The sequence below is a fragment of the Lynx rufus genome, unplaced genomic scaffold (assembly GCF_022079265.1).
Source record: "Lynx rufus isolate CCGP_SWC_20201006 ecotype Redwood Valley unplaced genomic scaffold, mLynRuf1.p SCAF_7, whole genome shotgun sequence".
In the NCBI taxonomy this organism is placed as follows: domain Eukaryota; kingdom Metazoa; phylum Chordata; class Mammalia; order Carnivora; family Felidae; genus Lynx; species Lynx rufus.
Window position 1 is genome coordinate 90048404 of NW_025814889.1, and position 24742 is coordinate 90073145.

General features: G+C 41.1%; 1 protein-coding gene across 1 annotated transcript in view; it reads right to left on the reverse strand.

The window, feature by feature from the left end:
• The window catches only part of GNS (glucosamine (N-acetyl)-6-sulfatase), a 57414-nt gene extending 33089 nt beyond the window's left edge, over nucleotides 1-24325 (reverse strand). Inside the window, exons 1-9 of the mRNA XM_047064864.1 lie at nucleotides 23960-24325; nucleotides 18484-18543; nucleotides 15731-15937; nucleotides 12052-12117; nucleotides 11491-11589; nucleotides 9414-9581; nucleotides 7482-7564; nucleotides 6114-6232; nucleotides 4130-4233 (exon numbers count right to left, since the gene is read on the reverse strand). Of these exons, the coding sequence (XP_046920820.1) occupies nucleotides 4130-4233; nucleotides 6114-6232; nucleotides 7482-7564; nucleotides 9414-9581; nucleotides 11491-11589; nucleotides 12052-12117; nucleotides 15731-15937; nucleotides 18484-18543; nucleotides 23960-24163 (1110 nt within the window). The 5' untranslated portion in view covers nucleotides 24164-24325. The remainder of the gene's footprint in view (nucleotides 1-4129; nucleotides 4234-6113; nucleotides 6233-7481; nucleotides 7565-9413; nucleotides 9582-11490; nucleotides 11590-12051; nucleotides 12118-15730; nucleotides 15938-18483; nucleotides 18544-23959) is intronic.
• Between the last annotated feature and the right edge of the window lie 417 nt (nucleotides 24326-24742).

The following is a 24742-nucleotide window of genomic DNA, read 5'->3' on the forward strand; positions in this document are numbered from 1 at the left end:
TGACTAAGAGGTAAAGAGTCTCAAAATTAGCATACTATGTCAGGAGATGGTAGACTTCTAGTGGAAATGGGAGTAAAGAATTCCACAGAATTACACCTAGCTCTGGTTTTTACAAATAAAAATTAGAATGGACACTATGGACCCATGATCATAATGACTTCTAGAAACATTAGCATTCAAGTTCCTAAAATGGTACTGCTTTTATAAGTATAAAGATTCATTTATGGACTGAAACCAAAAAAGCACTGACAAGACCAAAAGTAAATTATTTCATAAATCACAGCCTCACTGTTTGGTAATGTTCTTAGGTTTGAAGTATACAGACATTCTGATCAAGTAAAAGCTCTGAGAAAATTCTGGGGCATGAAATCAAGGGATATCATGCCTTGCAGCTGCTTATTTTTTTTAGCTCTAAAAAAATGACAGTGCTACAGAATTACTGAAAAAAAAAAAAAAAAGAGGGTTCTCAGGAGGATACATCGGATTTCCAAACAGACATTTAAGCCCTGAGAATCAAGAATTCACGTAGAGTTATCAAGGGAAGACTCAAAGCATGCCAGAGAACACCCCAAATCCATGTAGAGAAAAGCAGTGGAACCATGTAAGAGAGCAGAGAACTCTCCCCATCTTGGGCTGCTTCATCTGGGTTGACGCCTCAACCCCAGCTTCCCTACAAGTATGAAGCCAGGGTGTCACTAAGTTACACCTGAGAATCTTTCATTTACCGTCTTCCCGACTTCACGTAGGGAAACAAGGCTTATTCTGTCCAGTCTTAAAGCCATTATGTTGTCTTCTTGACTCCCGGTTCAGTTCTATTTCCCCTGGATCATGCTGGTCATTTTTTTCCTGCTAACCTTTTTCTTGCTTAAAACCCTTTTGAAGAATTTCTACCACCAAATCTAAAGCTAGATTAACTTCCAGCCAGGGGAGAAAACCTCAATAAGCCAGTCTTTGGCATTCACACATACCACCTGCTTCTGATCTCCCAACAGCTAAGCCCCACTGGTCAAACGTGCCCTGTTTTGGCCATCAGCTTCTGGAGGCTCAGTTTATTATGCCCAACTCAAAACCCTGTGCCACTCACACGGGACAACTGGCACTGAGACAACTATGTTGTCAACACATGATGAACTACCCACCATCTCTGACATTCTTTGTGCACGGTGGAAGCTGAGCATTTCACACGTCTCCAACTACATCTGTCAGCACAGCAGTGCAAGACACACACACACACACACACGGATTTTAACCACACACTTAATTTTCAGTCCTGGTTCTGCCACTTACTATGTGACCTTGGTAATTAATTAACCATTCAAGCAACAAGGATGTCCCCCAGTGTGTGTAAGGGCTGGGTAGTCTAAGCTTAGACAGTGCTTCTCTTCTAGGAACTCCCCAGATAAAAGACAAACTCAGTAGGGTGTGGTAAGTGTGAGGCCAGCTAAGAACATGGGAAGAACACCTACCCCAAGTGGGGGCAGGGGTCTGTAGAGACTTTCCAGACAGGAGTCCAAAACCGAAGCTCTAAAGGACAATTAGTGAGGTGGAAGGTGCTCAAGAGGGGCATTCCAAACAGAAGGAGCAATCAGCCATACAAAGGTGAGGAGGGCAGAGAGATGGTTCAGTTAGGAAGTGAAAGTAATTCCGTATAACTGCCACATTCTGTCCCCTGAACAAGCCAAGCTCATTCTCATATCTGTGCCTTCACATTTATTGTTCTGCTCAGAATGACCTCCCACAAATCTCTGCAGGACTATATCCTTCTCAACATTCAGGTCTCTGCTCAAATGCGTCCGAGGCTCTAACAAGTGTAGCTAAAGTATCTCGTTCTCCTGCACACAGGGACTTAAGGACTGATCTTCCCTGACTGCTCAGTACTGTGTATCCAGGGCTGCTGGCACAAGAAGATTCTTAAATATTTTCTGAGCTATACTGTAATGGTTAAGTACAGACTCTGGAGCCAGACTGTGATACTTTTTAGCTACATTTTCTTGGGCAAACCATTTAACTTTGTACCTCAATTTCCTCATCTGTAAAAGGGGGATAGCTATATTTCTCATAAGGCCGTGAAAGTTAAATGAGTCGGTATAGCTAATACACTTAGAATAACAGCTGTCACCTATGAAGCATTCAACAAATCATAGTTATCATTGAAATGGTTTTCTAAGAACCAAGTTTCATTTAGACTGCTTAGAGAAGGTGAACTTTTCTCATTGCCACTGTTAACTTGAAGACAAAAGGAATGGTTTGTTCAATGGGCAGCTGGCTGTTACATTTCACTTTGTTCTCATTCAGCCTCCTTCCGCACACTGGTTAGAAGTGGCCCCAGTAGCCCTGCTCCTTAGAAATGTACACAGCTGCAGACACATCCCTGAATCAACTCCCAACATTGAGATCAATAAAATGCTTTTTAAGATTTAATGGTCCTCCAAACTCGCCTATCTCCTTTGAAAAAAGGCCCATGTATAGGGAACTGAATTTGTACTGGGAAGTGACTGGCTTTAGGATTATAGGTCTTAGGAGAAAAAGAAAACTCCAAAGGAAATTATGAAGGCCACTTTACCTTTCTGAACGAATTTCAACAGAATTCCATCTGAGCATTACAAAAGGAAATAAGTGAATTACAGACATTTAAACAAAGTAAACATTAAACCTCCAAATTAAACTAAAGTATCGGGGCGCCTGGGTGGCTCAGTCGGTTGGGCAGCCGACTTCGGCTCAGGTCATGATCTTGCGGTCCGTGAGTTCGAGCCCCGCGTCGGGCTCTGTGCTGACAGCTCAGAGCCTGGAGCCTGTTTCAGATTCTGTGTCTCCCTCTCTCTGACCCTCCCCCGTTCATGCTCTGTCTCTCTCTCAAAAATAAATAAACGTTAAAAAAAAAAAAATTAAAATAAATAAATAAATAAATAAATAAACTAAAGTATCTAGTATACCCAGAAAGTCTGGCCCACTTTCCAAACTTAGCTTAAACGATGTATTTGCTCATTTCCTTTTGCCTCACAGAGCTGTTATCAGGGAACAAAAGACATAACTGGTAGAGCTTATCAATTCTTATCTCCCAAGCGTTAGACCAAAGTGTTTTGAATCAGGGTGCCACAAAGTGTTTTGGATCTAGGAACAAAGTACCTCAGTATGAGGTACCAAGTTTGGAAAAAGACAATGAAACCAAATGGAAATGGCAACGAAAGAAAGTGGTACATTATGACAGTTCTAGGAAAATCAGTAAAGCAGAAACACATTAGCAAGGAAAAGTCCCACAGAGAGAGGAACGAAATCCTTACAAGACAGGCTTTCTAGAATGTTCTACTCAAAGTGAGGACAGATCAGCAGCAGACATCGGCTGGGAAGTCTGAAATGCAGAGTCAGAACCTGCATTTTAACAAGGTCCTCAGGGGAAATCTGCCTGAGGAGTTCTGATCTACAGGGTAGTGGGCCCCAAACCGGGCTGCCTCTCGGAATCATCTGTGAACTGAAGAAAAAAAAGCAGAGGCTGGGTCTCTATTCCATCCAAGTGAGTCCATTAGAACCATTGTGGATGTTGAACCTTTCACAATTTCAGAGAGTGATTTTGAGGAGCACTGCACGGGAGAGTCACTGTTCTAGGACAAGGTAGAGATTTACAGTCTTGCAGGGGTGCCTGGGTGGCTCAGTCGGTTAAACATGTGACGTCAGCTCAGGTCGTGATTTCACGGTTCATGAGTTTGAGCCCTGCATCAGGCTCTGTGCTGACAGCTTGGAGCCTGGAGCCTGGAGCCTGCTTTGGATTCTGTGTCTCTCTCTCTCTCTGCCCCTCCCCTGCTCGCTCGCGCTCTCTCTCTCTCTCTCTCTCTCAAAAATAAACAAACATTAAAAAAAAAAGATTTACATCTTGAAGGACAAATAAAAGTTATTTATCCTGATATGATGTGTATATATGGGGGTGGGGGGAATACAGTTAATGGAAGGTGGCCAGAAAATAAAAAGGGAAATCACTATTTCCAAAGCTTATAAATACACTTAAAAGATCTTAAGCCAATCAGACTTCCTCCTCATAGCGGGAGAAATCTAATTAGGCTCTTCTCCAGAGAAATAACCTTCTTTTCTTAGGCAAGTGCTACCTGTGAACACCATCATTTTTTCAGGCACCTACCTTGCTTGTCTGATTTGGTTTGATCCCAGGTCCTCGAACCAACAGTGGAACTTTGATGTCAAACTCATACAGCTGTCTTTTGTCTATTGGCAAAGAAAACTGTCCTGAAAACAAAACACATGGGGTAAAGATGGAGCCAGGATCGATGTGTCACTGATTCATTTAATTGATAGTAAGAATGAAAACAACTTTGTCCTACTATTTATGGCACTTTAATGGAAAGTTTACAATCGCTCAGGTCTCTTATTACTACAAGGCAGGAAATGAGCTCATCTTTAAACAAATGTCTCAGGGGACTCGTTGGTCTAACATAGGACATATTCAGCAAAAAGAATGACTGGAAAGTACTGTAACAAATATAATTTATGTATGTTACTCAACCTGACCACAACTGAACGAGGTTACTCTAAAAACTGTAAATAAAGGAACAAAAACATTTATTCGGCCTTTCCTGAATCAATTTCAAGATAACCAAACAGTTGATGTGAGGAAGTTCTTTTCTAAGGAATTCCAATTAATAAATGCAAAAAGGACAGAGTTAGGAAGTCAACACTTTGCAATTTTTGAGAGAATGGATTAAAGTAACAATCATCAATGGAAGCTTCAATCACAAAAGGTTCATAAGAGAGGCTCAGGTTGATACCACATGAGCCATCAATTAGGAGCCTTGCTAAAGTGGGCCAAGCAGACACCCTCATGACGTGATCCAACAGGAAGTACATGTCAGTATCACCAAAGAAAGCATTCTCACTGGAAACGTGAATTTCTATTAAGATGGTAGACCTAATTACCAATCTATGGAAAACGCTGACTAAAGATAAACAAGCATCACAAGACCGCAATTAGCCAGATCTAGAATGTGAGATGTTAAAGAACAAAAAACATTTTTCCACAATGAATTTAGTGGCAATGACAACCTTAGGGCACACAAAAAGTACAGGTAGCATGTGGACTTTGTCTACATCCCAATACATAACAGACCAGTCAGATACACAATCAATTATTGATGTACAGAATCACAATGTCTGAAGTTTTTCCAAAGCCTTCCAAGCTAAAAAAAGAAAAACAAGGGGAAGGTAAGAAGAATTTAAAAAACTGGTCACATGTAGCTAAAAATTGAAGCTGGATAATGAGGGTTATTTTACTAGTCTCTACTTTGAGTGCTTCAAAATATTCACAACAAAACATTAAATGCCTAGGGGCACCTGGGTGGCTCAGTCAGTTAAGCATTCAACTCTTGATCTCAGCTCAGGTCACGATCTCACGGTTTGTGGAATCAAGCCCAAGTAAGGGCTCTGTGCTGACAGCGAGGAGCATTCTTGGGATTCTCTCCGACCCCCGACCCCCTCCTGCTTTCTCTCTCTCTCTTTCAAAATAAATAAACTTAAAAAAAAAATTAAATGCCTAATCAATCTGCTACTATGCAAGCAAGTCTCAGGTTAGCAGTTTGAAGTTTGTGAAATTTATACGTAGGGAAAGAAGCCATTGGTTTTTAAGAACATCCAAGTGGAGAAAAGGAAAGTCACAGATCTAGGGCTGACTCATATACACTTTTGAAAAGACAAGACATAAAACCACACACACACAAAATCAGTAAAACTTCTTTCACAATTTCACAAGACAACCTTATCTTGGTCATTCCTCGTAAAATTTCTTACGCCTGTATTCTCTAAGGTCTACTTGCCCTTTAAATCTAGTTCTGTTTCCTACCTCTTTCATAAAGCCTGCCTCTAACCCAGCAAGCTCACTCTCCTTTCCCAACTCCTAGAACAACACGTATTTTAGCATATGAAATAGCAAATAACGAAACCTCCTCTTTCCATGCTAATGAGAAGAGCCTCTAAGCAGAGGAGTCCTGAGGACAACACCCTCCAGGCTTGGGCACCCCTATAACAGACCAGAGCTGCCTGCCAGTGCTGCTGACTGGGTGAAAGAGGAAAGGCACCTCATCAAGGTCACAGGAATACCCCAGCCTGCCCCTTACCTGTGTGATAGCCATTGTCTGAGGTATAAAAGATGTATGTGTTGTTAAGTTCCCCATTGAACTCCAATCTCTTGACTAGTTTCTCCACAAGGTCATCAACTGACAATAAAGTCTGCCACCTGGATGTAAACAGAAGGTGACAATGGGACTTCAGAAACAATGACTGAGGGAATGCTTTTTTGCCAAAAGAGTGGGAGCAAAGTCCAAAACAAAACAATACAAAGCCCCCAAACCACACCCCTGAAAAGCTCAAATCCCAAACTTCCTTTCCTCAAACCCCTCACTGGAAAAAACCAGAGATAATTTTCTAATTTCTAAATTAGAAAATTCCAGAAGGGGAAAAAAAAATTCCAGAATGTAATTAGTTCATTACAAATTTAATGATTTCTAGAGAAATAAATGGAGCTTTTAATAACCAGTTAGCTTTATCATCACTGGTTATGACAGCAGAAGCAACTGGAAGAGAAAATTGTCAATTCAGCACTGATGAATACAGATTAATTCAGACAGACCTATGCTACAACAAAGTTTAAGGGTCTAAACTAGGGGTTGGCAAACCATGGTGATGGGCCACAGTTTGCCCACTGTTTTTGTTTGTTTTTAAATTGTGGTAAAAAATACACGACATAAAATTTACCATCTTAACAAATTTTAAGGATACAATTAGTAGTATTAAGTATATTCACACAGTGAAACAGATCTTCAGAACCTTTGCATCTTCTAAATCTGAAACTCTGTATCCATTAAACAACAAATTGTTTTTATATAAAGTTTTATTAGAACACAGTCATGCTCATTAATTCACATATTGCCTAGCTGGGCTCCAACAGCAAAGCTGGGCAACTGTGATAAAAACTGTATGGCCTGCCAGGCTACAATATTCACTATCTGGCTCTTCATAGAAAAAGTCTGCTAATCCCTGGTATAATCCAAATACATCTTAAGAGAGTGTAATTGATTTTTAAGAATTGAGTTAATGCAATTCCTTGGAATTCCAAATAGCAAAGAAAATACTTTGCTCTAGTCTAAGCCTTTGGGTCTTATACCAATATTGGGCCTGATTCTCACAAAGTGACCTTTTCTTCAGACAAATGGAATTTTTTTTTTTTTTTTTTTAACCAAATGGCTCCAGTTTGCAATCATGTTAGTCCTGCGGTCCAAAGACCATCTCCTATACACCCGAATGTAAAGGAATCTCAGTCTGCTTCTGGGGCAGCGGACCCCCAACCAAAGTTTCTCCCATCAACCAGATAAAGTCTACCTTCTGACTTTATCTCAAAGATAACCATGTTGTGCAGTCCCCTGTTCATGGGCTGGTTTGGAAAGGTCCTCAAAGACCATCCAGACTGATAAAGCAGCAGCTCTTACCTTTTCCTAAAGGCACTATCTAAAAACTGTATTGAAGAATTAGTCATTGGGGTCTTGGCTTGCCTAATTAACCAGTGCTTGTTCTAAAATTTAAAAGAAAAAAAAATGTTAACACCAAGTTACTACAATCAAATAAACTACCAGAGTTGATAATGAAAAGGACCGTTTTATACTTCAGCAAAGAGGAACACTTAAGCAACTTCAGACTTCCTCTCCCCTGCCCCATGTGTTTGTAAAAACACGTCCTATAGATCATCACTTGTTCTTTAGCTTCTTCCTACTACCACCCTAATGAGAGAAGGCCTGGACTCCTTGTTAGCAGCATTAAAACAGATTCAGTAAAAAAAAATACTGAGAAACTACTGGCTAAAAGGAGACTGAATTTGTAACTTTAAGTCTATGCTCTGGGTCTACTGCCCAAACTCCAAAAGGGTAAATATTAACTTTACCTTCCATTAAGTTTTGTCCTCATAAGCCATCATTCTATCACCCTCTATTTTCCTACCCAAGATGATCATCCTAGAGCCTTGGGAAAAATCTCATCATTGCAATTTCCTAAAACTTCAAACTCAAATCTAGAGGGTTCTTCTCATTTAAACAAAACACTCACAGTTCTAAAAAACAAAAACATTCCCATACATCATTAATTCTCTCCTCCCTGTTCATAAAGTCCCAAGCCACCATCTCCCAAACTACCATCCTCAAAAGGTTCTTAGTTAACGTGTTTGAGAAATGCTATACAGCGTATCGTCCTGCTGGGAATTCATGTTAGAACAGGAATATCTCTGAGAAATCCTGTAAGAGTGACCTATTTAAAATTCCTCAACTTACTTGCTCATGGGAACTTCTATTAACTGCTTTTGAAACAGTCTGAGAATGACTCTCTAGTTCAAAACTCTGTTCTCTCAGCTTTAAAAATCATACTTAAGCATTTGCCTACAATGTGCCAGGCAACATGCTACTCATTTCTAGGTTCTTTAATCCATATAGCAGCTGCATGAGGAATGAGCATGTCCCACTTTAGACAGAAAAGCAGAAGTGAAGCATCTTGCTCATGTTCAGGTCACTTAGCTAGAAAACGGTAATGCTGAGTCTACTCTAAGACTCATTCTGTCTACCGGTTCACAAACAATGAAGATTTCTGGGTAACACACAGGAGACAGTTGAGCACTTCTGTCTCTGAATCAGTGAACTGCCTATCCCCTGTGCCAAGGAATGTATAAGTATCCTGCATATAAAGCAAATATTTAGGTTGTGGTCCTTAATTACATTCCCTGCTCTGGCTCATTTCTCCATTCAACTTCCCCTTCCAATCATTCTGCACTAAGTCACCCCCTCCTTCCCATGCCTCAGGCCTGGTGAGGGCCACCCATAGGAGGCTGCTGCAGGCCTAGCTCAGCTCCAACGGATGTGCCTCAGACACTGAGGAGAACCAGCACAGAAATCATCAGGAGAGTGGGGCGCCTAGGTGGCTCGGTCGGTTAAGTGTCTGACTTTGGCTTAGGTCATAATCTCACGGTTGGGGAGTTCGAGCCCCGCATCGGGCTCTGTACTGACAGCCTGGAGCCTGGAGCCTGCTTCATATTCTGTGTCTCCCTCCCTCTCTCTGCTCCCCTACTGCTCATGCTCTATCTCTGTCTCTCAAAAATAAATATTAAAAAAAAAAAATTTTTTTTTTAAATTATCAAGAGAGCCTGTAGTCAGGAAAGATGGCATTTCTTTAATATTCCCTGTGCACGCTCCAGCTGCTAACTGCATATGCGGCAGGAAGCTTATCCGTACTTCAGAAGTAAGTTTACACTATCTATTGTACTTGAGACAGGTACAATTACCTTTAAAAGACCTGGAAGGAAAACTGACTACTGGCTCAATGGCTCCCTGACAAGTTACTTATATTGAGTATGGTTTAATTCAAGGATTGGGGGAAGCTACCGTTCCATGGATGTTGAAGTTCTTATTTCTTGGTGCAAAGACATTCTGGAAGGTCTTTTGGTACTGAGGTGCGGCTGTCCAAGGCGAGTGTGGTGCTGGTGTGGAGATCATCATGAAGAATGGCTCAGAGTTGGATTTGTAGTCCAGGAAGCCCAAAGAGATATTAGCCTGAGATACATAAAATCCATCATCATCGACCCTATCCAACAGTTGAGGACCTGAGAGATGCTTCTTCTCAGGTAAACAGGAGGTATACAGTCATAGTCACTTTTAAACAATCTTAAGAATTTTAACAATCTTAATCGAAACATAACCTATGTCACAGTTACTTACAAGTGTGTTGTTAGAACAAATATTTAGGTTTCAGGCAATACTTATTCAAAAAATGTAAAGATATACCATCCTAAGAAAGGAATGAAGATCCTAATGATTTTACATGATCTAAAGATTGTTATGCTTCCCATAAGAAAAGAAATAGTACTTTGGCCATTCAAGTATTAGCTTATATTAAAACAGCTTAGAGTGTTCCTTTGATACCTTGAAGAATACAAAAAGAGCCAACCTAATTCACAACAGTGGGACAGGTGGATCAAGTTACCTTAATCTTATAAAAAATACACAGAGCGTAGATATCGTAAGTTATGCCAGTGAAAGCAGCTAAGCTGTATGAACAACATTAAATCCAAATACAAACACCAGGTTTTTAATTTATGTTGACCTATATTTTTCATTTGCTTATCTGGAGATACATCACGAAACTGAAAACATCTCACATACATGTTATGCTTTTAATTGTTCTAGTTGAGGGGTGCCTGGCTTAGTCGGTTAGGCATCCAACTCTGGACTTCAGCTCAGGTCACGATCTCACGGTTCGTGAGTTTGAGCCCCGCATTGAGCTCTGTCTGCACTGACAGCACAGACCTTGCTTGCGATTCTCTCTCTCTTTCTCACTCTGCTCCTCCCCTGCTCACTCGCTCTCTCTCTCAAAATAAGTAAATAAACTTAAAAAAAAAACTGTTCTAGTTGTTATGTTTTCATTTATCCCCATCACTAAAGTCAAAGGATACTTGACTGCATCGATTTCCTTTTACCATCCCACCCACCTGCTTGAGCCCTGTCAGAAGCCTGTGGTTTCTCCAACATGCCAAGCATACTCCTGCCTCAGGGCCCTCACACTTGTTGTTCCCTCTGTCTGCGGCAACCTCTCTCCTGATCTGCACAGCTCAATCTCACCTCTGTCAGTGTTATCTAAGTAACCCCCATATCCTGCCTTATTTCTCTAACGGATCACCAAGAGGGACTCTGCTTCATCTACTGAACACATGTTATGCTGGGGTCTCAAATATTTGCTGAATGAATACTCTATGGAGGGGTGTCATTAGAAACACCTTAGAGGGGCGCCTGGGTGGCGCAGTCGGTTAAGCGTCCGACTTCAGCCAGGTCACGATCTCGCGGTCCGTGAGTTCGAGCCCTGCGTCGGGCTCTGGGCTGATGGCTCAGAGCCTGGAGCCTGTTTCCCATTCTGTGTCTCCCTCTCTCTCTGGCCCTCCCCCGTTCATGCTCTGTCTCTCTCTCTGTCCCAAAAATAAATAAACGTTGAAAAAAAAAAAAATTAAAAAAAAAAAAAAAAAAAAAGAAACACCTTAGATAGGAAAGTCCTAAATTCACCCAGTTTCAGTAATTTTGATATATTAATACATAATGCCTTAAGAACTCCCAATCCCTATCTCCCCACCCTCATGGTGAAGCTGCCATCTCATAGCTGGTGAGTGAAACGGCGGTCAAGAGTAAAAACCTCTAAAATAAAACCTCTTCAAAGTAATCTCTATAGTCTTAGAGATTAGCCTTTGGAAAAGGGATTTGTTGCTGGAATTTCACGAACATTAGCTTTGAGCCTGGCTTATACGCAAAGAATAATACCCTCAGGAGTTTTTAATCAGTTGGAAATATTCCTTGGCAGTTAAAAGAAGTTATTATTCATTCACATACTCAATATGACCAAACCCAAAGGTTTCCTAGGCAGAGCCTTCAATCATTTGTAAAACAAACCTGCAAGGACAGGGCTTCAGTAACTCACCAGAACATCCGTCAGGTAGTCCACACTGTAGTTTTCACCATGCTTTCGTGCCTTCCCATTGATAGAGAGGGTATAATTATAGTATTTAGAATTCTTTTCCTATTAAGACAGGAAAGTAAAAGTTGTTATGAGGTCAGCACCCCAAACAAAAGTCAAAATCGTGCTGGGCTAACCTATACTGTTTAATTAGTGATAGGACATCAAAAAAAAAAAAAAAAGGCAATTAAGTCAATACTGAATCGGATTTTACATTATCTCAATACTGAATCGGATTCTTTGAAGTTTTATGAACTACTAACATAGTTTCAGTAACATGTCCTAGTTTAAAATGCCACAGTAGGTCAGGTAGAACAGCAAAATGTAGTTAAACTCTGTGTGATGCAGGAAAAATATCCTGCCGGGAGTGACTTGTAAATCAACAGACTTTGTTTTAAGGAGATAAAATAGCTACTCATAAACACAAAGCAATTTATGTGAAAAATCAGAACTAAATTAGAGAGTAAATATATTTCACATCTGTAGGGCTGCGTGTAATTGCCAATGACTTCAGTAATCACTCACCAAGGCGTACCAGTAACTCCAGCCCAGAGGAACATGCTCTAGTCCACCTGCATCTGGGGCTCCATACTGAAAAGCAAGACAAGTGGGGCATCAGAAATCCTTAGACATGACCAGATCAGAAAGAAAGGAAACTTTTAGAATCTTTTTACTCTATTTTAATTTTTTTGAAGATGGGCACATTTAATTTTATTAATTTTTTTAAACGTTTATTTATTTACTAGAGACAGAGCCAGCAAGCATGCACCAGTGGGAGAGGGACACAGAGAAAGAGGAAGACACAGAATCCAAAACAGGCTCCAGGCTCCGTGCTGTCAGTGCAGAGCCTGATACGGGGCTTGAATTCACTAACTGTGAGATCATGACATGAGCCAAAGTCAGCCGCTTAACTGAGCCACCTAGGCGCCCCTAGAAATCCTTTTAAATCAGTGCCTGAAACATGATAGATGTGGGGTGCCCGGGTGGCTCAGTCAGTTAAGCATCCGACTGCAGCTCAGGTCATGATCTCACGGTTTGGGAGTTCGAGCCCCGCATCAGGCTCAGGCTCTGTGCTGACAGCTCAGAGCCCGGAGCCTGTTTCAGATTCCATGTCTCCCTCTCTCTGCTGCTCCCCTGCTCGACTGTATCTCTCAAAAATGAATAAATATAAAAACTGAAACATGGTAGATGCTCAATTTTCCTAAAACATAAACCAGTCTAAAAGTAAAGAATATAATCCTAGGAATTTCTGAAGAAGGAGTTTGCAAACTAATGGCCACTAGGTCAAATCTAACCTGCCAACTGTTTTATATGATCAGCAAGCTGGGAGTTTTTTTCCAACCATTAAAAAATGCAAAAAACAGGGGCACCTGAGTGGCTCAGCACGTTAAGTGTCCGACTTTGGCTTGGGTCACGATCTCACCGTTCATGAGTTCAAGCCCCATGCCAGGCTCTATGCTGACAGCTTGGAGCCTGATTTGGATTCTGTCTTCCTCTCTCTCTGCTCTGTCTCAAATATAAATAAACATTTAGAAAAAGAAAAAAAAAACCTTTAAAATACAAAAACAGGGGTGCCTGGGTGGCTCAGTCGATTGAACGTCCGACTTCGGCTCAGGTCATGGTCTCGCAGTCTGTGAGTTCGAGCCCCACGTCGGGCTCTGTGCTGACAGCTCAGAGCCTGGAGCCTGTTTCAGATTCTGTGTCTCCCTCTCTCTCTGCCCCTCCCCCACTCATCCTCTGTCAAAAATAAACAAACATTAAAAAAATACGAAAACAACAGAGGAGTATTTTGTGACATGTGACAGTTACGTGAAATTGAAATGTCAGTGATAATGAACTTTTATTGGAACACAGCTGCACTCACTGTTGATTTTTATAATGTGTATGGTTGCTTTCATGCTACAACAGCAGAGTCAAATACAGAAGTCCCCCCTTACACTATGTCACAATGCCTACGTCATTCACCTCATTTCATCTCATCACGTAGTATTTTATCATCTCACATCATGCCAGAAAAGTACAGTGCAATGAGATATTTTGAGAGAGACCATATTCACATAACTTTTATTGCATTATATTGCTATAACTGTTCTTTTATTAGCCGTTATTAATCTGTTACTGTGCCTAATTTATAAACTACACTTTATCACAGGTACATATGTACAGGTAAAAACATAGTATATATAAGGTTCAGTACTATCCATAATTTCAGGCATCCATCGGGGGTCTGGGAAAATATCCCCCATAGGTAAGGGGATGGGGAGTGGGGGCAGAGAATTCTGTCATCACAAAAAAGACATGGCCTGCAGAGCCTAAAATATTTACTTCTGGCCCTTTCCAGAAAAAGTCCATGTGGCTTACACCACAGGGTTCATTTCCTGAGCTATTGATGGCATAGACTGAATACTCCAACTAACCTTGTGGCTCACAAGGCCAAAATAATATTATGAGCTCTCAGCCTACAACTTGTTGTGCTGATGATGAAATCTACTTTCGGAGCTCAACTTATTTGAAGAGATGAATAAATAACCATAGAATCATCCCTTTTTTCCTTGACAAGGTTTACTACTGCCTTACATTTAAGGAAGAATCCTTGAGAAATCTTCGTATTTTTTTAAAAAATGTTTATTTATTTATTTTGAGAGAGAGAGAATATCCCAAGCAGGCTCTGCACTGGGGACTCAATCCCACGACCTGTGAGATCATGACCTGAGCCAAAACCAAGAGTCAGACGCTTCACTGACTGAGCCACCCAGGCGCCCTAAGAGATCTTCATATTTTAGTGAATTTCTCCTAATTTTATATACATTATATGATCTTTGATATGCAAAGTAGTACATGTTCTGTTTATGTTCCACATCCTTATCTCGATAACCTAGTATCTGTACTTATTTATCATGATTCTTTTTATTTATTTTTTTTTTTAATTTTTTTTTTTAACGTTTATTTATTTTTTGAGACAGAGAGAGACAGAGCATGAACGGGGGAGGGGCAGAGAGAGAGGGAGACACAGAATCTGAAACAGGCTCCAGGCTCTGAGCCATCAGCACAGAGCCCGATGCGGGGCTCGAACTCACGGACCGCGAGATCGTGACCTGAGCCGAAGTCGGCCACTTAACCGACTGAGCCACCCAGGCGCCCCTCATGATTCTTTTTAAATAGACTCTTCTTCTTTCAAACTCACAAGGTTGCAAGTTGTCTAAATTACTGTAGGGAGGGAAAGAATGAACAGAAAATTCAGATAAGATATTAGGATCTCCAGCAACCATGGATAAAGTGTATAAGAAAATACACATCTTTTCTTTATCCTGCATCCTCTCTTCTAGTTTTACTAGAAGAGACAACCCAAACACTCAAATAAACTATAATTCCTTTAAATTTGAACTCTAAAAGCAAAGGCCAATGTGGTAAATGTGGGGGCCATGAAATCTGGCCTTGGCAGGCTATAAGGGGTATTTCTCCACCCAGGCACACGAGAGGCCAGCATATCAACCACATAGTCATATGCTTAAATGGCCTGAATATCCCAGGCTCTGAGTGCTTTCCCTTCATTACTGATCTCTCCACATATTGTTCCCATTTTTTTCAGATTAGGACATGGGTTGTCTTAAGTTGTTATGATGCAGAAAAGATGGTAGAAGGAAAAAATTCTTCACTTTGATCTTGATAAAGGGGAAATGTAAACAAAAATGACAAACAGCCACATGACAAGCAAAATTCTTAAAGAAAAAGGGGCAGATGCATCAGACAGCAGCAGTCATAGGACCATTTTTAAATAAATGCTATCAGGCTACTTAAAGGAAGAATTACTGGGGCACCTGGGTGGCTCAGTTGGTTAAGCCTCCAACTCTTGATTTCATCTCAGGTCATGATCTCATGTTCGTGGGTTCAAGCCCTGCATTGGGCTCTGCACTGGCAGGGCAGAGCCTGCTTGGGATCCTCTCTCTCTCCCTCTCTCTCTGCCCCTCCCCTGCTCTCTCTCTGAAAATAAACTTAAAAAAAAAAATAACTATAGTACCCAAATCATGCAAATATGTTCATGTAAGTAAATTCTTGTTTAATGGGAAGATTAGAAGAAAACATCTACCAAAAACATTTTAACATGACTCAAATGGATACTAATTGAAAAACAACATGCATTACGTTAATTCACATTTGTAAGGCTTTTTTTTTTTTTAAGGAATAACTAGATCATTTAACATACCTCATTTAAGTACTTCCCTGCGAAAAAGGTCTGATAACCACACACTGATCTGAGAATTGCTGGGAAAGTATTTGGTTCTTGGATCTTCTGCCAAGACTTACTACTGCAGTTTCCCTCTAAAGTGTTGTTAACAACGTGATGATTATGTGGATACTTCCCCGTCAAGATACTGGCTCTGCTTGGGCAGCAAAGAGCACTTGGCACATACTACAAAGGGAACAGAAGCAAAAAACCCAGTTACACAAGAAAGATGGATTTCTTAGCATTTCTAAACAGGATAAAGAAAGCTGTTCAATACTCTAACTTTGAATTTTTAGTTTCCCATGGAATAGAGGTTTTTTTGTTTTTGTTTTTTTAAACACATGACACACTTCAGAGCTGCTTTAAGTCACATAATGGAGACAATAAATCAGATAAAACAAACCAAGAGAACAGATTTCTTTTGCAGTTGGATTCTTGCTGCAGAATAACAGTGATTCTAATCTCATCTGCCAAAGAAATATTTACAAGGTAGGAACCGGGTCTTAACGAAGATAAAGAGTATCACTTGAACCTAATGTAGCTGAGAGGCACAGGTTCAGTTTTCAGGATAATCTGTAGTTTTATACATTTCCTGTGTCACTTAAGACACTGGACATAGTTTTTCTGCTCTAATTGTATTTCTGTTAGCACCTATCATCAATACATTTAGCCCATTCTACCCGATATTTGTATAGGTCTTAGTACACATCACCAAGCCACTTTACAGAGAGTAATACTAGCCTATACTCGCACCAGCAGGGAAGGAATGCTCATTCAAGCACACCCTTGCCAAAATTACACACTATCTCTTTTAAATACTCAGCATTTCTTTGGCCTTTCAAATTGGACTTGGCATTTTTAAGTACTGGTGAGGATGAACATTCTCCACATGCATACTGACCAATTATGTTTACGTGAATGATTTGTTCACGAGCTTTGCACATTTTTTTCCTCCTGGGGCATGAGCTTCTTGTTACATAAAATTTGAGTTGAGGAAGGATTCAGTCACATTACAAATACATACTTGCCATTTTTTACTTTTGCCTTTTAATTTTGTTAGATATTTGACTTCTGTAATCTTTACATTGGCAACCCTTGGATTCCTTTCCCATTTTTGTTTGCTGACCTATTTTTTGGCCAATGTCACATTGTTTACTGTATCTTCATATTTCATTTTATTATCTGGAAGAGCAATTTCTTCCTTTAAGAAATTACCTTGATTGTTCTAACCTACTTATACTTCCAGATAAATCTGAAATCCTTTTATTCAACCTAAAAAAAATCTTGTTGGGATTCTGATCAGAATAAATTAATCTTGTGTCTTCCCACAGAAAATGATGGGTGTATCTACATATTAAAGATTTTTATTATACCACTCATGAAGTTCTGTACCTTTATTTATATAGGTCTTAACTATTACTGGCCACCAACAGCTATTCCTAGAGTCTGCTATACGAATGGGATCTTTTCTCTCTCCTCCCCAGTACTTCTCTAACTGGTTATACAGAAGAAAGTTATTTTTGTTTTTTTCATTTCTATTTTACCAAACTCAATTAACTTAAAAAGTTTTCCAACAGTTCCATGTTTTCTAGGTAAAAAATCCAAAGAAGTAGAAATAATAATTTTGTCTTTTCCAGTCTTCCAATTAATTCCACAAGATACCCATGACCAGACAGTTCAGAAAAGCATTCAGTGACAAGTATTAAGCCCTTGTCTCGTTCCTAACAGCAATGCTCTGAGTCTTCCACCTCAGCTATAAGGCGTCATATGCTATTTGTTTGAAATACTCATCACAGTAAGGATGCACTTTTATCAGCGTAATAAACTACCAGGAAAGGATGCTAAATTTCGGAGGACTCTCAAGCATCTATTAACATGAACATCACATTTTTCATTTTTCAACTACTGATCTTGTTGGTGGACAGTATAATAACCACCATTATGTAGTACTATGAGTCAAGTGCTTGTGTTACATGTACCAATTAATTTAACATCACAAAGACCTTGAGATAGGATTCAGTACTCCCATTTACAAGTGGGGAGACCAAGGGCCAGAAACCTGCCCAAGGTCACACAGGTAGAAAAGAAGTAGAGATGGCATTCAAACTAGGTGATCCAGCTCCAGGCTCTGTGCTCTTAAGCACAACACTGTGCTGGTGTTTAATGGATTTCCTGCTAAGCTAGACTACTACTTACTCAGTTATGTGCATGGTTCCTGAATTTTGTTAGTATTTTATTACGGATTTTTACATCCGTCTTTATACACACGTATATATTTGTACCTCACGTGCACACATACGTGAATATACATACACACACAGATGTCAGTTTTGTTTGGTTGCTATTATCTTTCTCAGGTTTGACTATCAGGGTTAACTGGACTTTTGTAACATGGCCTGCAAGCATTTACCACAAGGCAATTTACATAGCATGAATGTTACATGACTCCTAACATCCATTTTCAAACCTCCAACAATGACGTTTTGAAACAAAATTCTCTAGTTCTGAGCTATAGAGCAAACTGGCTTAGACAACATCTACAATTAACATTCAATCAGTAAAAAGTAATGCTTCAATTAAAAGAATTTAAATCACATTAAATAAGGTTCTTCCTTTAAATCAGGCATCTAACTAGGAAAAAAACCACATAGATTACACTAGATTACCCGAAAGAGAGGGTTTCCTCCTAGAACATGAACAGGAAGTCTCACAAAATTAAATTCAAAACTTACAGCACTGGAGAAGGTCATCCCCATTTCTCCAATGAGAGCCTTGGTTTTTTTTAGTGGTGTCTGCAAAGTAAATAATTATCTGTTAAACCATTTCCTCCAATAAACGAAAACACACAGACCAAAACTCATGGTTTTTGCATCTTACTCGCAATTATCAGCTCCATCAGACACTAAGAAACCACCAAGAGTCCTGTGTGATTCTTGAGATGAACCAAACAGGTTTGGTTACAGTCAGTTATGTCCCGTGCAAAAGTTCAGAGGGGTCATAATGCTTGCAGGAAGGGAACGTTCACAGCTGACAGCATTATTCCAGCAATGCTGATTTCAATGTGATGAAATTTTGGTGCTCTCATTCGTCACCAGCCCCCTTACAAGATAGATAGGGCAGATCTCCATTAATTCATCTTTAGAAGCAGGCTGTGGGATAGGATATGAAAGGAGCCTTCCACCCTTTAAAACAGAAATAACACTTAGATTCTCAAGGCCAGATAAAGCCCTGAGGCCCAGAAGAGGACTCAAATATCACACATTCAGTAGTGGAGCCTAAATCATGCTTTTCAGATATAAGCTCAAAACCCTGTGCACTAGACCAATCACCACCTCAGGTAAGGACTTGAACTAGGTGGCAAATAGTAGAACAATTAATCTCAAATCCTAGAGTGAGGATAAAAGTATGAAGGTCATTTAAATACAAATAAAAGGAACACTAACAATATTCAGATTCCAGACAAAAAGAGGCTCAGTTTAGTTGTATTATATGAATCAGCTCACAATGTTATTGAAGTACTTTTTAAATACGCGACCATATTCCGTGCAGTTCAAGTATATCTTATTGTGCAATAATTCCTTAAAAATAATCTAAATATATGTTAACAAGGGTCTTGTTTACAATACTATATAAATCACTCTCTCCCACTGATTTCTATAGATAGTAAAAGATATAAGGGACCCATAAACTCGAAAGGATGAGAATTCTAACTTATTCAAGAAGACCTTTCATAATTTCATGAGTAGATCCATAATAGGTTCCCAGGAAATGCTACAAATATACAAGGTCTTCGCTAACCTTCAGAGGCAATGTCACTGGCTATGATCTCCCACAAAACATCACTGGGTGGTTATCTTTAGGTAAAGAATACTGGGCTGACTGAAACCCTGGTGTGATGAAAAATCTGAGTTATGAAGACACAGGGAGGGGAAATGAGAATACAAAGTGTAAGTGGGGAAAAGGACTACGTGAGTTGATTATATGGGACTTAATCCTCAAACTGTCTGGTCAACACACAAAGCTCCTGAAGAGTATCTGATTTATAGTAAGACTATACTGTGTGATTTTTTTGTTTTTGAGAGAGAGTGCGTGTAGTGGAGGGGCAGAGATAGAGAGAGAATCCCAAGGAGGCTCCATGCCCAGCACAGATCCCGACGCAGGGCTCAACCTCACATTCCTAAGATCATAACCTGAGCTGAAATCGAACCAGATGCTTAACCAACTGAGCCACCCACATGCCCCTACACCGTGTGATTATAGCCTACTTATTCAACACTTAATAATTCATCAGTGTGTCAGGCACTGATCTAGGCAATGATGGATCAAAGACAGAAGGTCCTTGCCCTCATGACCTTTGTATTCTTGGAGACTTAAACTAACAGGTAAATAATCATTTCAGGCAGTGAAAAGCACTACAAGCAGAGTAAACCAGGATGATGTGCTTACAGCTGGTGGGAGGAAAGGGGGAAACTACTTTAGATGGGTGGTCAGGAGAAGCCTCTCTCAGCAGGTAACTTTGGTGCTTAGCATCACATGACAAGGAGGTCAGCCAGGCAAAGATCCAGGAGAAGGTGTTTTCAGGCTGAGTGAATAGGAAGTACGAGGGCTGCCAGAAAAGGAAAGAGGCACATGTGAGGAATAGAAAGAAGGCGAATATGGCAGAAGTAGCACAGCAAGTAAAGGAGACTGTGGTGTTAGACAAGGTCAAAGCATCAGGCAGGAGCCAGCAGATGATGCAAGGCTGCACAGCAACACAGATTCTATTGGGAGTAAGACATTTACATTAAGGACCATAATTTTTATACTGTTAACACCAGTGTGGTGATAACCATCATCTATGCTTCATCAAACAAATCCTTTTATTTTTTTAAAGTTCACTTATTTATTTTTGAAAGACACAGTGTGAGCAGGGGAGGAGCAGAGAGACTGAGAGAGAATCCCAAGCAGGCTCTGCACGGTCACCACAGAGCCCCATGCCGGGCTCAAACTCACAAACTGTGAGATCATGACCTGAGCTGAAATCAAGAGTTGGACGCTTAACCGACTAAGCCACCCAGATGCCCCAAATAAATCCTAGACAAGAAACCCCACTGTATTGAAGATGTGTGTCCATGCTAATCTGAATACTAAAATGGAGCCTTAAGATGTAAGAAAAGACAGTTGCAAGGCTGGTCAGGTAAAGGATGTACAATACTGTTTAAGCAGCAGCCAATCTTATACCTGAATATAGGCAGATGTGTTATACTTTAACTCATCCAAAGCAAACCCCTTCCATAAAAATCCTAAGGAGTCATTTACTTTCTTGGTTCCTGTGTACAGCTGCTCTGAAATAAAGTTTTAACAATTCTAAAAAAAATCTATGGCTAATTTTTCTTTTAACAACCACTTTTAAAGACCTCTTTGGTTTAAATAAAGCAACCACGTGATGCCGTCTTCTCCTACATTTCATCATGACTCCTTCCCTCGTTTCCTTGAAATTCCGACCAAGAGTGAATGATTTTACAAAAGAGCAACCTGTGCCTCTGTGAAGCACACTGGGTCCATCACACCATAACAACATTCAAGCAAAATCAAGAAATAGGAACTGTTCCCAAAGCAAAAACCCCAAAGTCCCACAGGTGACACCTGTAAACAAATACAGTGAAATGTTAAAGATGATGCAGAAAAGGCTATTTCAAAGATGACCAAAAGATTCTACAGGAAACAACAATCAAATCACACAAATGCTATAATCCTTTGACCTGAGCTAGTCTGGTGGACTAGCTGTTTATTTTGCCAACTGTGGCCGCAATTCACAATCTTTTTTGAGTCAGAGACTTCACTATCTCCATAGAAGATAATACACAGACTTTTACATGTAAATTAAGGATTTCCGTGACTGCACCGGTGCCCCTCAGTATCATCTAAAGAATCTCTCATCTGTGGTAGAAGTGTCTATGCTGATGTGCACACGTGGAATGGCATCTGGTAAGTCACCATTACCACACTGTTCTAGAATAGGAGAAAAACGGGGCTCTGAGATCGTAAGACACCAGATTTTGCCCCTTATTAGCTATGTGAACTTTGGCCAAGTTACTTAACCCCCTCTCAGTATTAGTCTCCTCTTATTTAAGGAAAGGATAATACCTACAGCAGAGGACTCCTGTAATGACTGAAGCACAAGTTTAATACTTCACACTCTTAACTGGCTCCAGTAGGTTTTCAAACAGTTATTGTCTTAGTGCTTTCCCTTCAAGTCCTCTTTAACAACTAGTGGTAGAATATTCTGAAAAAGGCTAAAAGAGAAGCCAGAATACTCCAGAGAGTTGGAAGCATTAAATTTGACTTGTGCCCTCCACTCCATTTTGGCTCGTCTCTCTAGTACAAACGCCTATAAAAAAGAATCTGCTACTGGTTTAGAGAAGCAAACACAACACGCTAGGGGAAAAAGAACTCAAATATATACAGACCACATCTGTGGTCCCTAAGAACTAAGACAATTCTGAACTCCTTACATTTTAGTGACAAAGTTTTGTTTTCACCAGAGATGTGAAAGCTTGACCTTTTAATTGTTTTAATCACTATGCTATTACTAATTTTTTTTATAGAGATGGATTGCTTTTTCTAGACAAACGTTAAAAAAAATTTTTTTTAATGTTTACTTACTTTGAGAGAGAGAATGCGCACGCTCAAGAGTGTGCACAAGAAGGGCAGAGAGAGAGAGGGAGAAAGAGAATCCAAAGCAGGCTCGGCAATGATAGTGCAGAGCCCAATGTTGGGGCTGGATCTCAGGAAACGTGACATCATGACCTGACCCAAAATCAAGACTTGGGACGCTTAACCAACGGAGCCACCCAGGCGCCCCCTAGACAAAATACCTCAAGGGAATTTTGTGAGAAGGGTAAGAGCAGTGGTTGAAATGGAAACAACAAAGTAAATTCCAGGAGAGCATTTAAGTCAAGGCTCTTCAATGTCAATGTGGCTGAGTGGAAACCAAAAGGCAACGAGGCATATGTGGCAGGAAGAAGCATGGAGTCAAAATGCAAGCATCTTAAACATCAACTAGAAAAGAGTCTCATAGCTGTGGACACAGCCCCTGAGTAAGAAATAACATCTTAATCCATAACCCTTTAATATACATATAGATTGTATACTTTGCCCCATGTGCCACACCAACATTTTCTATTCTACTTTATTCCACAGGAAAGTAAAAATGCTGTTAGCTACTCACTAAACTGATTTCACAACTCACTCATGGGTTGCAGTCAGCTGCAGGACAGAGAGGTAGGGAATTCCCACACAGTGTAAATTAGGAACCTCTTGCCTGAAGTGTTTTCATAGTCTCAACATTAAGCTGAAAGCAACAAGAGAACTGAAAGGAAGAAAAAAATAAAGCAGACCTTAAAAAAAAAAAAAAAAAGCCATACCCAGGATCAGAGCACTGAGGGTTTCAACTACTTAAGCGCCTTGGGAAAGCCACTCTCTGGGGCCTCCATGACTAGGGGGCTGGCTGAGTGCTCCTGAAGGTCGTAAATTCCAGATCTCTAAGATACAGAAGCAAAATGAACTCCGGGCAAGAACGAAGTCTCATGACAAAACATTTAAAATGGAACACGGACAGCAGTAGCCAATGCAGCAGCCAGGTGTTCAATCAGGCTAATTGAATTTTCTTGATTGTTGCGAGGCAAAAAGGCTCCCTGAGTAGTTGACAACCTACCTACCGGATTAGTTCATCTCGGCATTGATTTTACAAATAAATATCAGGCACAGACATTGTACACAGGGACAAATTCAGAGGTGGCCTAGGTCCTTCACAGAGAGGGCTGGACTTGACCTCTGATCCTTCAAACCAAAAGAAGAGCAATAAAAGTTTGCGTGCTTTTAGCCAGCACCTGCTCCTCGGTGGCTCAGCCCATCCCTAACTGGCGTCCACATGTTCATTTTGAGCTGTAAACGCGAGCTCCGCAGCACTAAGGTCCAGACTAGAAGCTCCGTGTGGTGCGTGCAGGTGTCTACTCAAACAGACGCGAGCCAGAGACGCGGGAGAAAGAGGAAATAGAGTCCTGCAGCCCCTGAACTTCCGTAAGGGGTCCGGCGTGGCAAAAGCGAACCTCTCCCGGGGGGAAAAGCTGCCAGCTGAGGGAATTGGGGTGGGGACGGCGAAAGAGGGCAAGGAAACTGGGGGTCAGCCCGGGAGATGGAGGGGCGGGGCAGAAATAGAAGAGTTACCATGCCGCCGAGCACTTCGTCCTGGTCGTCGGTGAGGAGCAGCACCACATTGGGCCTCCGAGAACCCGCCGCCACCCCAGAGACCCCCAGGCAGCTGCCCAGCAGCAGCAGCAGCAGCAGCAGCAGCAGCGCTGGGCTGCAGGAAGGCAGGTGACGGGGGTTGTCCCGCCGGGGCCCAGTTGGGGCCAGAGGCAGGAGCCACATGGCGGACACGGCGCCGGGGCGGCCCCGGGACCGACTGGAGGGAGGCGCAGGTGTCTGAAAGGCAAGAAGAGAAGGACCTGCAGAAAGAAAGGGATTGCACGGGAAAGGCCCCGGGGCTGGGGTCAGGCGTTTTCTCCCCTAGCACGATCACGTGAGCCGAGGACTGGAGGCGGAGCACACCGAGCAATCACGTGAAGAGCGATAGGGTAGGACTGCGGACGGAAGGGGAGGGAGGACGGACCACCCGGCCGGAAACCGGAAGTGGGCGAAAAAAAGGTCCGAGAGCCGGACCTGGACTTGCTTCATTCTCAGGCTGGGGTTGGGTTCTCGGGGGACGTGAAGCTTAATGGTTGGTGTAAGCTTTAAAATGGAGAGAAGATAAGATGGAATGGAGGAGAGAATCAGCTCACAGTAAGCGATTAAGAGAAGGGAGAAATGTACCTACCGCATAGTAAGATCAGCTGGTGGGCGAAGTCGGCTCTGTCATATTTAATCTCCGAGTCCACAGACACTCACTGATGGCCTTATAGTTAATCATTTCTAATTTTCTCTACCACCCACCTACTAAATTTGGAGCTG